This window comes from Vicia villosa, linkage group LG4, assembly GCF_029867415.1.
Source record: "Vicia villosa cultivar HV-30 ecotype Madison, WI linkage group LG4, Vvil1.0, whole genome shotgun sequence".
Classification (NCBI taxonomy): domain Eukaryota; kingdom Viridiplantae; phylum Streptophyta; class Magnoliopsida; order Fabales; family Fabaceae; genus Vicia; species Vicia villosa.
The window spans coordinates 169,702,143-169,720,906 of NC_081183.1; the positions used below are offsets into that span (position 1 = coordinate 169,702,143).

At 34.2% G+C, this 18,764-nt stretch overlaps 1 protein-coding gene across 1 annotated transcript; it reads right to left on the bottom strand.

Annotated features, from left to right (window-relative positions):
* Nucleotides 1-1,503: 1,503 nt before the first annotated feature.
* On the bottom strand, nt 1,504-13,817 carry LOC131595869 (pentatricopeptide repeat-containing protein At5g04810, chloroplastic-like). The gene is made up of 10 exons (XM_058868373.1): nt 12,829-13,817; nt 10,899-11,026; nt 10,007-10,147; nt 8,661-8,747; nt 8,069-8,222; nt 6,745-6,804; nt 5,183-5,611; nt 2,964-3,259; nt 2,665-2,794; nt 1,504-2,345 (listed from the first exon to the last, which is right to left on the bottom strand). Exons 1-10 carry the CDS (start codon nt 13,702-13,704, stop codon nt 1,818-1,820), a joined length of 2,829 nt encoding a protein of 942 aa, XP_058724356.1. The 5' UTR covers nt 13,705-13,817; the 3' UTR covers nt 1,504-1,817.
* Between the last annotated feature and the right edge of the window lie 4,947 nt (nt 13,818-18,764).

Sequence of the window (18,764 nt, forward strand, 5' to 3'; positions counted from 1 at the left end):
TAAGGTCATTGTTATATGTTTGATAGCTATAACCGTATAACAATTGTTATAACTCTATGGCCGGAGCCCCCCACCTCCATGATATATGAAACCATTTTTAAATAAATTATTTATGTAATAGTATTATATGATGTATAATATATACATTATTATATCTTGGTTGCAGGTGAGTTAAAAGTTAGTGGGGGCATGAGCCCACACTTTAATTGGAATAGCTCCGTCCCTGCCTGTGAGAAGTGACCTTCAGCACTGGGCGCTCCTGTAACAAAAAAAAATACAATGATAACACAATAGTATAAATCAAATTGCATAATAAAAATCAAGCAATGTTACATACCTCGCCCTGCCATATCCTAAAAGCGACATGGTCAGCATATCCTGTCAAAACGGACCCGTCAGAAGGTCCTCCTAAAAAAGCCTCATCAGTGTGTACTGATGGCTCTGTAGATGCACATGTGGTGGTGTTTGTACTATGCACCACCCACTCCTCAGCAACCCCCTCATCAACCACAGTCACTCGCTCCTCAACTCTAGCCACCTCCTCATCAACAACAACAGATACCTGTTCCTCAACTCTAGGTACACCCTCATCAGCAACCCCCTCCCCAGCAATAGCCAATGACTCCTGAACAACAATCTCTAACACAACCTCTGCAACCTCATCCTGATGCACTTGCCCGTCCACAGTAGTGGAAGCTCTACCACCTTGGCGCTCAGGTGCACGGAACCCCCTACCCGCCTGCTCAGCCCTCTGTTTTTGGTTAGAACCGGTCGGAGGAACGCGTCCAGCACGTAAGAATGACGTACCAACCTCGTCAGTATTAGTCTGAGTACGAGCATCGGCTCTATCGAGGCCCGACCCGCAACAGTACCATCTCTGCCTCTAGTCCTCACTGAAAAAAATTAAAAATATAATAAATATAGCATTTTAAAAATAAAAAAATTGAAATACCGAAAATTTCAAAATTTCCGGTACTAGAGAAAATATCAGAAATTTCAAAATTATTTTAAAATTTTATAAAGATATCGAAAATTTTGAAATTTCCGGTACAAAATACCGTAAATTTTAAAATCTCAAGTACAAAACACCGAAAATTTCACAATTTCCGTTAAAAAAAACAGAAATTTTGTAAAAATACCAGAAACTTGTTTTCGCAAAATTTTTGGTACACTGCTCAAATTTACGGTATCGCCCAAAGATTTGAAATTTCCGATTACCCATGCAGATTTCGGAAAATGTGATAAATGATTTTTGTTGGACCTTTTGGTCTTTTCAACTATTTTGGGTGGTGTCAGGGATAATTTGGGGGGTGGCAAGACAAAATCTCATTTGTTTACTTTGGAATGAGTTTTTTTGATCTTAATCAAAATACTTAAACTATTCATTGCCCTATAATGACAATAAACTGAATACTTAAACTATTCATTACCCTATAATGACAATATACTGAATACCATAATACTTAAGATAATAAACAATCTCATGATTACATTTTCCTCCTCTTTCCAAAATAGCTCATTCATATATTAAGATAATAAACAATCTCATGATTACATTTTCCTCCTCTTTCCAAAATAGCTCATTCATATTTCCGAATGCTACTAGTTCTTCAACAAACTTTCAAAATTACAAATAAAATATTTACAAAGGACTTTACAACATAAGGAATTTGATGGCCGTTCAGAACATTTGAGAACTCATGGATTCTTAAACTAGTAGTGAAGACCAAAGGATATCACCATTTATGCCCACTTTTTGTAAGAGTTCAATATACCCAAAAATCACGGCTTTATGTCACTTCCATTTACAATAACAATTAAAAATCATTACCATGATCTTCGTCATCTGTGCACTCATCATTATCACTTTCACTGGAATAAAATACAATATCACCATCACTGTGATCATCAATTACAGGATCATCAGTTTCTATTTCATAGTTGACAGCAAGAATGTTATGCGAGATCCAATCAGGAGGAAATGTCTTTTGTAGGGCTTCAGTCAGTTCTCCTCCAGTTCTTTCAATTTTGCGCAAATATCTCGACCATTGGACTGCAGTTCCCATGTCAACAGTAATTTCAGATTCTATCATCTCTTTACATATAGACAAGAGTCCACTATAAACATACGATTGAGAAACGGTAGCTCTGGATAGCAAAGATGTCATAAGACAGTGATAAACTGCTCTGTCTGGTTTCAATCCAGCCACTTTCATCTCTTCAAAACACTTCAAGGCTTTCTCTGGAAAAGCAGCACGTGCCCAACCATGTATAAGAGTAGTGTAGGTTTTGAGGTTTGGTTTTATACCACGTGCTTCCATTTCTTCAATAATCTGTGTGGCATTCTGGCAACCACAAAAAAGTGATTGATAAATGATATTAATAAAATTGGAACAATTAGACAAATATTTTAAAACCTGCTAGTGAAAATCAACATCATGGTCTAAGGAGGATCAACACTGAGAAAGCAGAATGTGTATTATCAAAAATGTTTGTATAAGCATTAAGCAAAATTACCTTCTGTGAGAACATGCAGAACGAATTGAAAGGAGATACATAACAAGAAATGTTTTCAGCTTAATAATATCTCAAATGACTGATGAAGAAGCATGAAATGATTCACTTATACCCTTAATAATAAATTATATCCATCAACAAACTTACCCGCATATCCCCAGCTTTACAACAAGCATTTATAAAAGAAGTGTAGGTATGAATATCCGGTTGAACGCCTTCCTTTCTCATCTGTAGCATCAGGTCCGCAGCTTCCCAAACATCACCTCTCCGAGCCCAACTAAAAATTATAACTAGGTTATTACTAGGTTCAGAAGCCACTAAGCAAAAAATACTAAAAATATGCATGTACGTAAACATGGATAAAAAAGTAAAACTGAATACAAAGTGCCATTTTTGAAGAATACGCAACCAAATCCAAATGTTAGATAAAATTATTCATATCATACCCATCAATTAGAATGTTGTAGACAAAGGTGTTTCTTGGAATCTTCTTTGCACTCATTTGTTTTGTGACAGCTAGGGCACTCTGCATTCTGCCTGACTTGCAGCATGCCTTCAACAATGCCTCATAAGTATATACATCAATCTCCAGGCCATCATTCTTCAATGTCGTAAAATACCGAAAAGCCTTTTCAGTATCGCCCAGCGAAGCATAACCTTGCATAAGAGTTGTGTACGTGTGCTCATTTGGGCTAATACCAGCTAAATTCATTTCATCCAATATTCGTACAGCTTTTTCCATCTACAAGAAATGTAACACTATTTGAGTAAGTAATACGTAATTATCGAGGACTTATGAAAATGGAGAAAAAATAGTCATAATAAAATAAGAAGACTAGAAATTTAACATGGGAAAATGTACTAGACTTTTGACGAATTAGTGACTGTAGAAAAAAATGTTCATCTGGCAGAACAACTACTCAAATCTAACTTGCTAGCACCCACTGAAACACAGTCAAACAGTGGTAGAGTATTGTACCTTCAAATTAATTGTTAGGACTCCTATTGTTAGTTAAGAAGTTGTTACTTGTTAGTTAAGTAGTTGATTAGTAATTAATCAGTTAATGGATGTAGGTAGTAGTTTTGTTGAGCGGTAGTTAGGCCAAATAAATAAGGCATGCTGCCTATAAACAAATAGGAGGATTAGAGAAAGGAGCATCTATTAATTTGAGAGGAATAGGGTCTTATGTTATGGCACTGGGAGGTAGGCAGACCTAGCGCTTTTCATGATACAGTTTAATGACAAAACCGAACCGAACCAAACTTTAGTAAAAATTCACTCGAACTGAACCGAACCATTTCAATCAGTACCGAACCGAACCAAAATTATTGGTTTGGTATACCGATTCAAAATTCCGAACCATACCAAACCATTAGAAGACAATATTATTCCAAACCGAATCGTTAAACTATTTTTCTAATTCTTTTAAAAAAAGTTAAAACTTGTTTTTAGTATTTTTCATTTTCAGTTTCGGTTCGGTTTACTTGTCATATGGTTCGGTTCTAAAACTGTTTGTGCAATATGGTTCGGTTCACTAACCAAACATAACTGTTCGGTTATTTTAATTTCAGTTCGGTTCGGGCGGCTCAGTTCGGTTTATGATTTTTTTGAACAGCTCTAGGCAGCCCCTTGAAGTGCTGCCATTGTTGTAATCAAAGAATTCTTCCCCATTTTTAGTATAATATACCAGTTGGTTCTATCATTAATGTTCACAGTTCTCACTGACAAAAGTAAGAAACCCTCACAAATGTATCTAACATCTCATGTAACATGAGAGGCTCTTGTTATGACCAATGTAATCAAATAAACTAGACTATCAAATCAAAGGCTAGTATAAAGAGATGGCCACAGCCGGAAAGGATACACAATGTAGAATAGGGTTGGTTGCCACTGGAGGGGGACAAGCATGATTAAGTGAAGATCGTGAAGAGATAAACCCAAAGGCAAAGAGTGAAGTTTGTGATTTATTCAATCACTGTGCTCTGAATTTATCAAGCAAAGTGAGTTTGCTTTACAATCATTTATTTACAGCAGTGCAAAATAAAACACATAAAGCTAAAGATGCACAATTAAAACAATAAAATTCTTAAAATTTGGGCAGAGTTTGACTCAACCTGACAAAATCGGGTTTAGAGTGAAGTGTGAGGACAGCCTAAACTTTATCGCTTGTAAGCACTACTTAGCACATACCTCTAGGTGATGTTGGACTAAACACCCATTCACACCCAGCACACAGAAGGTGCTGCTGGATGCATGCAACGAAGGCAACCCAAAATTGTTGCAATTAAGGCAGCTAGGGATGGGCTGTAATTAAGGTGGCTTACCAACAAACTTCCTCATACCCAAGTAACTATCAGATACTAAAACCCAGGGGCATTTTCTTTTCTTTTTATCATCAGGTCCTTTCATCAATAAATTGGGTCTATTGTCACTCCAACAAATTTAACCTTCAGAAAAAAGATATGTTCAGCATTTTTCATTATTAAAGGTCATCCTTAATTAAAATTTTTTTTTGCAATTTTTCAAGAACACATACTGCAGTTGGCTCTTAATCAATTTATTTTTCCTTTTCAAAATTGAAAAAAACATTAAAAAAAAAGGTAGCAAAAATCATGTCAAGTCATTTGTATCTTAATTGACAATGGTTTGTCAACCACGAGTTACCTGACCCTTCTCAACAAGGCCAAGAATAAGAGCATTGTATGTGTGTACAGTAGGAATGCAGCCACTCCTTCTCATCGAATCAAAAATCTCCAAGGCTTTCCTCGTCTCTCCAGTTCTAGCAAAACCATGTATAATGGGCAAAAATGTGCGTGTAGTGGGTCTATGCCTCTCCCTTTGCATTTGCTTCACAATACAAATGGCACGATCCATTTTACCCATCCCACAAAAAGCTTTTACAATATTATTGTAAAGTATTACATCTGGCTTCAAACCAACTTTAGCAATGTCCTCAAATATGGAGAATGCATTGGCCCAATCTTTCAACTTAACGAACCCATTGAACAACATAGAGTAGGTCTTCATGTTATGTTTTATACCAAGAGTTTTCATCATTCTGCTAATCTCCAACGCTTTAGAAATTTTTCCTACCTGAGAAGAAAGATAAACAGATGTAACTAAGTAAATATCTCAAAATCCTGTTAAGCAAAGATAGAGTACAGAAATCATATATGCCAAGCTAAGTTTTTGTGGGGCGGAATATATTTCTTTAATCTCGGATAGAGACGCTGAGTGGCCAACCCTGAAACTGCGATAACATTATAGCGCGTAGTGAGATAGCCTTTATTGTAATATTTTGTGTGTGTCTATAGGGAGCATGTTGAGCAAGAGTGTTTATGGTGAGAGACGAGGAGTAAATAATATCCGTTAGCATACTTTTAGCATATTTTGTGTGTCTCCCATATTTTATATTCTCTTACTTTTTTTCACTAAGTATACTTATATATATATATATATATATATATATATATATATATATATATATATATATATATATAACTATGAATTACTCCCTCCCTCCCCTTTCAAAATGAGTGTCACTTTAGGCTACAAAATTTGTTTCAAAATAAATGTCACTTTCACTTAACAATGTAGAGTTAATTATTTTTTACAATTGTGCCCTCCAATTATTAATATGTACACTAATTCCAAAACATTATTTTTCACTTTGCATTTATAATGTCGAGAAACACACCAATACTTAATAAGGTTACTTAAGCAAAAGTGTATTGTCTTTTAACAACATTATTCTATTTCATAATATGTGTGTAAAAGCTTCAAATGACACTCATTTTGACATCAAGAGAGTAAAAAGTTATATGCATGCAGACAAGATAAATATAATACTATATGTTTCATAAAATAAGGAAAAGAAATGAACAGCGGTAGCTTTGAGGGCCTATCTAGCTCCTATGCACATGGTTGAATCCTATTTATTTTGTCCATTATATTGATCTTTCATGTCAAATGTTTTAAGAGATTGCAAATGTAATCAAATAAGCCATAGTTTTGGACATTTAAAATTTATGCATTAATCTTAATAGCATTTTGGTTTAAACAATGTTAATTTTTATTGGTATAATAATCAACATATATGATATGAATTTCCAATCAAATATTTGCGAGAACCCAAAATTTACATGAAAAACAGGCAGTAACTGCTCAACGAGATAGATAAACCCAATAATAAAAATAACCAAATGAAAGGTAATGAAATGTCTTACCTTGGTGTAAAGATTAATAAGACAACCATAGCTGACAATCGAGGGAGAAAAACCACATTCCTTCATTGGAAAATAAATTATATTACGCAGTTATTCAAATGGAGTGGCAGACAAAAGGTTTTAGATATCAAGTTTAATAGATCAAGGTGTTTCGTAAAGCAATATATCAAATGCTAAATTAAGAAGCATATAAAAGCTATATATAACAAACAAAATCAGACTCCTTTCCTAAAAACCAAAATGTAAACAAACATCTTATACACTAGATATACAAAATGATTAAATAGCTGGATATTGTTTATTATATATTTTCTCAAACAAAAATTTGCATTGTGACTGATAAATTTCCTTTAAAAAAAAGTTGGAAATGAGAAAAAATTAATGTCACTAATCAGCTAAAAAATGGCTTGAACTGGCTCCAATCAACAACCAGCAGCGGGGAAGAGAACACAACACAAGAATACAACAGACCAAAACAAATGGGGCCAAGAACACAGAAATCCATACAAGACGTTGCCAAAACAGACTAATCTGACTCAAACAGAACAAAAAGGGTGGAAGGAAGCTCAAAAAAAGAATAAAAACATGATAACCCATGTAGGAATAATGTAATTTGTGACAAGGAAAACAAATTGAAGCCAAACAGGGGAAATAACAGATTATCTTGCATATAAACTGGGCAAAACATACAGGAGAAGCCAAACAGGAACAAGCAAATGTCAATAGCCACATACGTTACCACAAGGAGAAAACCACATGGGAGAAAGGCTGAAATGTTCCACATGAGAATGTGCATAAGATTACAAGAGGTGTATCAGAGCACACTTCTATTAGGACCAGATGCCAGAGAAGGAAAGTGGCTGTGCAGTAACTGGGAAACCCTGCAGTAGACTATAAAGTGCATGAAAAAAGTGGGTAGGATATGAAGATTCCAATGGCCAAAGTCATAATACAGTATAGAGACCATGGGAGAGGAAAGAAAACAAGGCAACTCCATGCTATAGTCTTTAAAGCTACCTCCATAAAGGTATCCATGGAAGGGTTGGACCCATTAAAAATCTAACGTTGGCAGCCTTACCTTCTAGTACTAAGATAAATTGCCAAAAAATTTAATCAAGATTCAAAATTCAAGAAAGAATATAGAGTACAGGCAAAAGTAAGCAAAGAAGATCTACTTTTTCAAAGAGAAGATTACATACAAGTGGATCTTCTTGTGAACTGGAATGTTTTCTTTTAATAGAAATAATTCGTAACAGCACACAGCAATAACATACAAAAACTACAAAGCCAGTGATTACAGGAAAAACCTACTAACAATCTATACCTTAAGTCTTTCAAACACAATTAAGCATTTCTCTTCATTGCCAACTATTGTATAACCATCCATCATGGTATGATATATGTCAATAGGAGCATCTATCCCTTGTTCTTCCATTTCCCTCACCAATGCTTCAGCTCGATCCATTTTGCAAGCTTGACTGTAAAATACATCATGATATACAAAACAATGAAAAAAAAAAGGAAAGAGGAAGGAAATTGAATAGAAGTTACAGTCATTTTATCATACACCAAAACCTTAGGAAGAATAATTACCAAGGCACAAACATTGACCACACTACTGAATCGCAGATTAATGGTTAACTAAATATTGATTTAATTAACCAACCACTTGAATGGTAAATGTTCTTGTCTTAGTAAATACTACTACTTGGATTAGTTTTTAATGTTTTTAAACTTTCACTGCTAAGAACAGTTTAGTTTAATATTAAAGATAAAAATAAAGTGAAATAACAGAAGAAATTGACACATAAATTTGAAAGATAGTTTTCTATAAATAATTACCAACAATGTATGACAATCAAGTGTTTTGGATAATACATATAAATTGATCCAATAAAAGAAGAGTGAATGCTCACCAGTGTGCATAAATTATGCTACCATAAATGACAGCATTTAAAGATGGAAGCCTCTCTTTGGCCTCCTTAAACCAGTTATCTGCAGCACTTCCAAAGGAACATCAAATAGTGTTATCTCCAAGATAGAAACTGAAGCTTCATTCTTCACTCAGTAATCAACAGAAAATCAAAATTATTTTCCAAAATCAAACTATACCAAAACTTTCACACCAGCACCAGGAAAAATTATAGAAAACATGAGTGGGGTTACTTAAGTATAATACGAGGAGAAAAAATAAGCAAGTTCAGAGTCAATCCAATCACTTAATATGACAAAGATACAGAAACCAACCATTGCAGTACACTTCACATTTTCGGGGTGTGGTGGGGTGTAGGGATGAGAACCAGTCATATCCACAATAATTGATACAATTATATAGTTTACCATGTTTTTATGACAAAAGAGAGAGAAAAAAACCCTAATAAGGAGGTTGTTATTCAAGGCATCTAAAATAGGTATCGTAATGAAGAGATTAATTTTCCTGGTAAAAGTAAAAAACTCTACAGCTTCTTATAAACCTGGGAAAAAGTTATTCTACCTATAAAGTTTAGAGGCAATCTGTTGCTAGAATTCCATTCCCGTGTCTATTTATTTTCAGTTGACAGTTTAGTTTATTGTTTAAGTTCAGCTTGTCTGTTACATAATAAATATAAAATCTTTCCCATACTTAAATAACCCAGAAATCTTTTGTTATACAAGTTATCAAAGCTCTATTACCAAGCAGGATGAGTTTGATCCTTTTCATCTCTATTTTCCACAATATTTACACAAAAAATTCAGCACAAATCGCCCTTGTATTATTTTTAGGGTCTTGCTAACCAGTGTCCTCAGGGCTGTGGTTAAGCATTTCTAAAAAGAAAAATATTTTATAGAAAGTTTAATATTTCAATTTCCAAGACATTAAATACGCAGATTACCGAGATAAATTTACTATTTTAAAAGTCTTAACCATTGCCCTGAGGGCACTGGTTAGCATTTCCCTTATTTTTATCATAAAGAACAAGAAAAAAAAACATAAAACATTGACTTATAGATTTGATTGATCTATTTGACAACATAGTTATAGACATAATTTTGAATTTGATTGAGTCGTGTGAAGAGGGAATTTGCATTATTTGTGTTTCAAGCCCAAAGGACTCTTGCATTACAGGGAAGGGTAATAAAGACAAATACAATTCATATAGATTGACGTAAAAGCATATGCCCTCAAAGTGTTAGTTTTTTATAAAAGCATTTGAACTAATTTCAGGAAACAATACTTTAGATGAAAAGAAAGTCAAGGGAGAAGTTTGTGTAGTTTACTTACTCAGCACTGCCTACTTTAGCAAATCCCCCCACAATTATACTGTATGTCACTATACTCATTTCAATGCCCTCTTCTTTCATTTTTTTAACACAGTGTAATGCTTCTTCCATGTCTCTACCAACTGCATAAGCATGAATAAGACTGCAAACATTTAACATGTATTAATAATTAAAGTCAGAAGAAAGGATAGCCATAATGTTTTTTTGTATAAAAGGAGTCTAATTTGAAAAGAAAAGAAAAAAAGAGATAGCAAAGGGAAGGGGATACAATATTCTCCTTAAACCAAAGAACATAATAGAGCACACAAAATCCAAAATATTTAAAGATATTTCAACCCCTTTAAAATATCCACCAAACAAAAATCCCATAACAAATTTTGCGAACCTTGCATTACCCTAGATAAGATCCCACACGGGCAAGGGAATCTGGCATGGATTGGAACTAATAGTATCAGTCAGTATGGCCACAGGTGGAAATTCTGTAGTAAGCTAGAGAAATATAAAACTAGAGAAGGGCAGCCCTTACATCAGTGCTTATAGTGAAACAATGCTTTAAATGTTCTCTACATGATCTGATCCAGTCGATATCAAAATCCATGAGGTAAACTACAGTTATCAATCTTGGATAGCAGTGAAGGGCAGCTAACCCTAAAAACAATATAGCAAGGTAGCACAAGCGGATGGCGCCGCGTCAAAGAGTACAGGTCTAACTTTAAGCCAAAACAATTTCCAAAACATAAAAGATGTCATTTTAATGAATGTTCATATCTCGAAAGACAACGCGCGCCAATCAAAATATGGTGTCAGCTTAAAACCTCAAACAAAAGTTCAACTGATTATAGTAAATTATCCTACAGGCCACAGCTCTAGCAAGATGTCATTTTAATTTTTACCTGCTGTACACATGTGAAGATGGCTCAATTCCTCTCGCTCGCATGCTCTCAAATGTCTGACGTGCATGATGCTTGTCCCCTCGTCGTGCATAATATTTAATCATCAAGCCATATTCTTTTCTAGCGGGCTGAGAAAATTATGAACAAAATGAAACCAAGAGCAATTGCTTATTATCCACATTACAAAAACTAAAAGTGAAAGTCACAGGTGCACATTAAACTTTTCATGCAACCATCTCTATGTGTGCATAAATACAAATGTAATCATAATTTCCCAAAAAATAACAAAATTATAAACACACCACCACACATTATTATTGACAAATTCAATAATAATAATATATATATATATATATATATATATATATATATATATATATATATATATATATATATATATATATATATATATATATATATCATCCTATTCAATTTAAGGGTAGATGATGATGATAAACATTTTTAACAAATAGAAAAGAAAAAAGTAAAATGAAGGGTATAAATGAACAATTAGCTCAGAGTCTCCGACCAAAAACAGAGACCTTTGATTCTTATATTTCACACGAGAAATATCCAAAATACATTATCATTTTTAATTTTACATGGTTTGTGTTCCTGATGCACTATTTGGTAATTTTAAGATGTAAACATGAATTTTCAATGAACTATGAAAATAGATTTTGCAACAATGCTTACTCTTTTAACCCGACTATTAATGTTTTGCATTAGCTGGGGCCTGGGGGACTTGGAATAATATCATTGCATACATAACTAGGCGTGCAAGTAAAAACTGAATCATACAGACTGGTATAACTACAGAAAACCAAGGAACCTATTATCTATCTGGTGTAGTTAGTACCATCCATGTGCTAGATCCCAACCTCTTTACACCCATTGTGTCCCCGTCCCTTGACATGAAAAATCCAAAAATTAAAAAGCCCAACTTCATTAAGTGGTCTCGGCATAACACAGCAGATGACGTACAGTTCAGGCTTACAAATTCGAGACTTCTACGAACAGTTTGTCTTTAAATTGCATAGTTAATGGATATTTAACCATAGACATTAATCAATCTTGTTTCAACTTTATCTTCAACTTTTATAAATAACAAACTCTTAAATTGTCAATGGGAAACTTGCCAGCAGAACGGAAAAACTCCACCTTGGTACTTACGAACTACAAATGTTAGACCTTCAGTCCTTTAGACACCAAATTTCCCATACAGAAGTAACATGGATGATTTGTGATTCACAAGAACCAGGGTAGGGTTTTCTCTTTCTCAAAGATTAATGTGCCAACTATCAAATTTCTTATGTAATGGACAAATTTGGGGGTTAACAAATTTTAAAATACTAGCATTGACCCCTCGTTTTTATATGACTTCTAGCTATGCATCACTGTTGATCCTTATGAAAGTAGTATAGAGCAAAAATTTAAGACATGATTATTAAAATAAAATCCATCCCCGTGAAAAATCAAACATGAATTTTATGTAAATTTCACCCCATGGAAAACTCGCTTGTGCACATTTCATCCTTCAATTTCTAGCGGTACACTAAACTGACCCTTGCACTGCAAATAACTTATCTACTGAAAAAGTTATGCAACAGATTCCACTACAAAGCTATCATATTTATGCAACAGATTCCACTACAAAGCTATCATATTTATGCAACAGATTCCACTACAAAGCTATCATATTTATGCAACAGATTCCACTGCGAAACTATCAACACTACGCAACAAATTCCACTGCAAAACTATCCTTATTATGCAACATATTTCACTTCAAGTTGAAGGCAGACACTCGGACACTTTTGTCTACATGTCAGCGTCATGTCCGGTGTATGTGTATATGCTTCATATTCAACCCAGAATCAACAACCGAAGAAACATAAACAAAGTGCACACTAAAGTTAAGATGACAAACCTTCTTAACTCTTTGAAAAGCACGAACAACCTCCTGCCAATTCTCCGGCTCGGTTTCTATAACCTTCTGAAACTCTCTCCTGGAACCATCCCTCTCCTCATGCCATGTGGACCGGTACTCCTTCTCATCACTCCCACGCAACCACTTTTCCCTCTCAACCGTTTTCTCCCTCCACCTCTTCCCATCATCAAGTTTCACTGTCAAGACTCTTCCATGGAACTCAACACCGTCGAATTCCACCGCCTTCATGGCCGAACTCTCCGCCGTTTCTCCGTCATAAATAATAAACCCAAATCCAGCGTTCGTAGCGGTGTTATTGTGACCTCTGATCAAAATCACAGTTTTTATCGGTCCGAATTGCCGGAAGAATTCCGAAACCTCTTGTTTCTTCGCCCACGCTGGCAAGTTTCCTACAAAGATTTTCCCTGGCTGCCGGAACTGAGTCCGGTCGTCGGAGCTCTCACCTTCGCCTTCTCCATCTTCAATTTCCTCGTCTGAGATTGCAACCTCTGATTCCGCTTCACACGGCAGCGGAGGAGGAGGAGGTGGTGGTGGTGGTGGAGGAGATAGTTTGCTAGTGAGCCACAGCTTGTTAGTGAGGGGATTGGAGGAATGGAAGGGGTTTCTGAGAGGATTTGAAACTGGTGCGGGTTTAGGGTTAGGGGGAGGAGTGGTTGTGGTTTTGATTATGAGGGGTTTAGAGGGACGGCGGAAGGGGGCGGGTGCGGGAGAGGCGGAGTTGTTGGAATCGGGAGGCGGTTTTAGGGAGAAAGAAATGGGCGTGGAGGTTGAGAGAGAGAAAGAAGAAGGATGGTGTTTGGAGTGTAAGGAAAAGTGTGAGTGTGAGGAGGATAATGGAAAACAGAGTGCTTCCATTGTTATCCTTTGTCGCAGCAGAGAACGCTACTACAGATACAAGTCTGGGAGTGCTTGCTTGGTTGATGGGGGCTCCAACACTACGATAAACCCGAATATCAGTTATGTAAAATTTCTTTTTTTCATTTCTATTTTTCATCCTTCTAAAGTTTTTCAAACAACACTAACAAAATGGACCCTGATTCCCTACAGTTAAATTCCCACGCATTCATGCATTCAATTGTATATGGCCGTCTGATCTTGATCGGATGGTTCAGATTTAAAATAGATAATTTTGAGTTAATTAAATATATTTTTTATGGGCCATGGGATCAAGATCGAAACGGTTAAATTATTGATAGCGTGATTTCGGTAATAACCTGACTGCAGCAGATTCAATTTCCTAACAAAATACCAGTCCGTGGCAGGAAATTTATTTAATACCATAATAATTTTATTTAAATATATATTTATATATGAAATGAATTATTTAATTTAAAAAATTGTAAAATGAATAATGATAATATAAATTAAATTATACTAAACAATTATATAAAAAGAAGAACAAAAATCCATGACATAGAGAAAGAGAAAAAATGAAAATTTTGACAATAATTATATAAAGATGATATATATTTTATATATATATATATATATATATATATATATATATATATATATATATTATATATATATATATATATATATATATATATATATATATATATATATATATATATATATATATATATATATATATATATATATATATATGGGGACGACTCAAGTGAGAACACGGTTATTATGAGAAATGAGAACAATGAATCACGACCATTAAATTTGATTTTAATAGACTGGATAGGTTTCTCTTTCTAAGATCTTTGAATATATATATATATATATATATATATATATATATATATATATATATATATATATATATATATATATATATATATATATATATATATATATATATATATATATATATATATATATATATATATATAGGCATATCATATGAGAATGCATTTTTTATATGAGAATGTGAGAATGAATCTAAACCATTAGATTTAAAATTAAATGGTGGAGATTATGTGTGAATCTTTTTTTATCTCTCTTCAATCTTTTCTTTTAATGATGGAGGAGAGAGAAAAAAATATTCACACACAATCTCCACCATTTATTTTAAAATCCAATGGTTCAGATTCATTCTCACATTCTCATATAAAAAAGACATTCTCATATGATATGCCATATATATATATATATATATATATATATATATATATATATATATAAATTAATTATTAATTTAAAATGAACAATAATTATATAAATTCGATTATATAAAATTTAAAGAGAAAATAAAAAAGACATGTGAAATGAATATTTAATATTTAAAAAATAAGAATTTTATTTTTAAAATTATTATAATTGTTGATTAAAATAAAATATCTATTGCGCTGATAGTGACCGTGAAATAAAAAATTTATTTGATGCAATATAAAATATATTTATATATAAATATAAATTTAAAATGAATTACTTAATTGTAAAATAAGAAATAATTATATAAACTCAATTGTATTTAATAGTCATGAAAAAAATAACTCGTAAGAAAAAAAATTGACATTTTAAAATGAGGATACAGGATAAAATGTATTTAGATACACATGCAAAATTTGAAATGATTTACTTAATTGTAAATTGATTAATAATTATATAAATTTAATTGTATTAAATAATCACACGAAGAGAAGACAAAAATGAACCGTGAGATGGAGAAAGAAAAAATATTAATATTTAAAAATAAGGATTTTGTCTCTCAAATTAAGACAATGGTTGATTAATATAAATAGATATTGTGTTGATAGTGACCCGTGAAATAAAATAAATTGTTAATTTTCTTAAAATTTGTTCTTGAGAACAATAGTGGTAACCACCCCGATGCTGGTCGGGAGAGATCACAGAGAAGTTAGGTGTTTCTAGTTTTTAGAATTGCTTTGCCATTCTCTAAGGGAGGATGGTTCTATATATAATGTTTGATTCTCTATAAGTATATAGTAATGCCTCAGTCTACTTTCAAGATTATTGACTGACCCCACAAATCAACAAGGGTCTTCGAGCTGCTTTCAGGATTACCGACTGACCTCACAAACCAACACGGGTCTCTAGTCTGCTTTTAGGATTACTGATTGACCCCATAAACCAATCATCTCAAAATTGGTCCAAGTCAAGCACGCTTAACTATGGAGTTCTTATGGAATGAGTGATAAGTGCCAAAATATAGTTATTTTGTGTATGTAAATAGTTGAACTTATCGAGACTTTTTGTTAATACTGTTTGAATATTTGTATCGTTTTTGTTTTGTTACGTTTTCGTATAAATATGTACCGTTCGATAGTTTTGTTGTCTTTTTGTAGGTATTTCCGCGTATTCGGAGCTTTAAGGAATAAAGTGACGAAGACACAGCTGCGAACGTGTTTTGAAGAAATAAAATTTATTGTTCTGTTGAGTGCACTTAGCGCGCTTTTTGGGGCTTAGCGCGGTCTTGGAGCTAAAAGATCTTGGTCTGGCAAAATGTAGGGCGCTTTGCGCGGTTTTTTGGGGCTTAGCACGGTTGGCGCTTAGCGCGCTCATCAGCAAAGGCGGTTTGATCAATAAATGAGGGCATGCTTAGCGCGGTTTTTGGCGCTTAGCGCGGTCTGCGGTTTTCAGTTTTTATATTTACAGTTCATAACAGATTTTTTAGGTTTTTTATCATCCATTTCCCCCCTAGAGTGGCTCTGATCCATTTTTGATAGTTTAGAGGCTTAGGAAACACCATTGGGTGCTACATCTTGTCGATTGGCTATGGATTTGTCTCGATTGCTTTGACACGATGAAAGTTTTCGGTTCATCTCCTTTTTCCCTATGTTCCATTCCAATGGTGGGTTTTGTATGTATATTTTTCCTCTCTTGTATGTATATTTGTTGATCTTGGGATCGTTTAAATATTCACTTTACAAATCATCATTGTTGTTGTTCTTGATCTTTTTGCTTAAATGCTTCGGATTTGTGTTGTTGTAGAAATAGACATCATAGATCTTGATTAGGAATGATAACTACTAATTTATGAATTGTATAAATAGATTTGGGGCTAATAATCGTAATAGGTATCGAGTTTAATGTCTTCGTGTTGTTTGTGTCGTTGGAGAAATTGCTGATGTGAATAGTACGGTTGAGCTTCCGTTGGTGTTGTAGAAATGGACACTGATGTGGCGTCTCGCGTGATGCCCGGTGATTTTGATGCGTATTGTGAGTGTTGAGTGATAGATCTTCAGATTTAAGTATTCGACGTGTAGAACGAAATGCAATTCCATAACTATTTCTCTTAGACTATTATGATTGTTTATTTGCTTTATTTACTTTTCTCGCATTTTACTTTCCGTAACCAAATCATGAAACTTAGAATACGAGAACATTGAACGGCAGTTTTTCTCTATCAATCTTTGTGGACTACGATACGATATAACCTATATCACTCGGTAATAATAAACCTATTACTTTTTGCTTGCCGCTTTACCGCTTCAACAATGGGCTACTGAAAAGAATATGCATCTTATCGGTATAGGTAGTACCAATTGATCCTTATTAACTTTCCTTCAATCATGCCGTCACATACCAGCACAACCTCTGAATCTCTCTCATTCCGATATGGCGACCACTCCTTGCTATATTCGGCTTGAGTGTTACATGAGGTGTAACCACTCTTCGTCCTCTTTGGCCTCGGGTGTTTCACATTGCATTATTGTTGTTAACTTGATAAATAAGTTGTGTGATTGATGTGTGAATTTTATGATGATTATTTGGAATGGTGTGGATGTGTGAGATGCGGAATATATGACTATGCATGATCATATTATTATATGTTTAATATTAAACATTCTTTTTTATTGTTGAGATATCTCATCCCTTATGTTTGAATGTTGCCTCTGCGTGGGTAACGTGCAGGTAGTCAAGATTAGTCTGCTAGTAAAGTAGCTTAGAAGATGTTGCTCTTCATCTTTATTTTGAGTTTGACGTCATTGCTCTGATACATAACACCACAGGAGAGATAAACGCTTTGTTGTTTTATTATTTGATAGTTTGTTTGGAGTCGTAGGAACTCCTAATTATCTAAATAATTAATATTGTTTTAATATTGCTTTGTTGGATGCAATTTGTGTTGAGAAATATTTATGATACTTTTCCGCTGCATAATAAAAGTTGAAAACTGTGTGATAAATAAATTTTGAGAACCCGTGTTACGGAGCTGGACATTTAATTGTGAAGTTTTTATGAAGATGTGACACCGTTGTTGGTGGTTGTAAGTTGATTTAATTCGTATTATATGGAGAATATTCCTTGTGGGTTAAAAGGGTGTTACACTAGCCAGAAGTAAACCTGCACTGCCCAGCAGCTCAAAAGAGCCAAAGTCGATGCCCCGCGTCGATTCAATCGATCTCGACAACTGCTTCTCCAAGGACGATCTGAAGGATCAGAGAAAGAGAGAAAAGAAGGCCCAACCGACCGCGATAGGTTCCCCGACATCAACAAGCGACCAAGAGCCTGCAGATCCTCTACGTTCCATTCCTGACGGGGAGTTTGAGGTTATCCTCCTCAGCGATGATTCCATCAAAGGAGTCAAGATTGGTACCGACTCGGAGAGGAAGCAGTTCGAGGTTTGCTTGAGGGAGAACGCTGACTTATTTGCGTGGAACACCTCCGAGATGCCCTATTATATTTCTCGGAGGTGACTTATTTCTCAGAGGTGTTCCACGCTGACTTATTTCTCGGAGGTGTTCCACACTGACTTATTTCTCCGAGGCCCTATTATAAAAAGTTAAAATAAAAACCCTATTATATTTTTTGTAAATAAAATTAAAAGTATATTATTTTAAGAGTGAAGTCCAATTTTAGTCCCTCACAAAAACTGTAGAAGTTAGATTAGTCCCTAAGAAAAAAAAAGTCCCTATTACATCCCTTACAAAATTTAACCGAGTCATATTAGTCCCTCAACTAACATTTTTTTAAAATCGGTTTTTTCTTACTTTTGA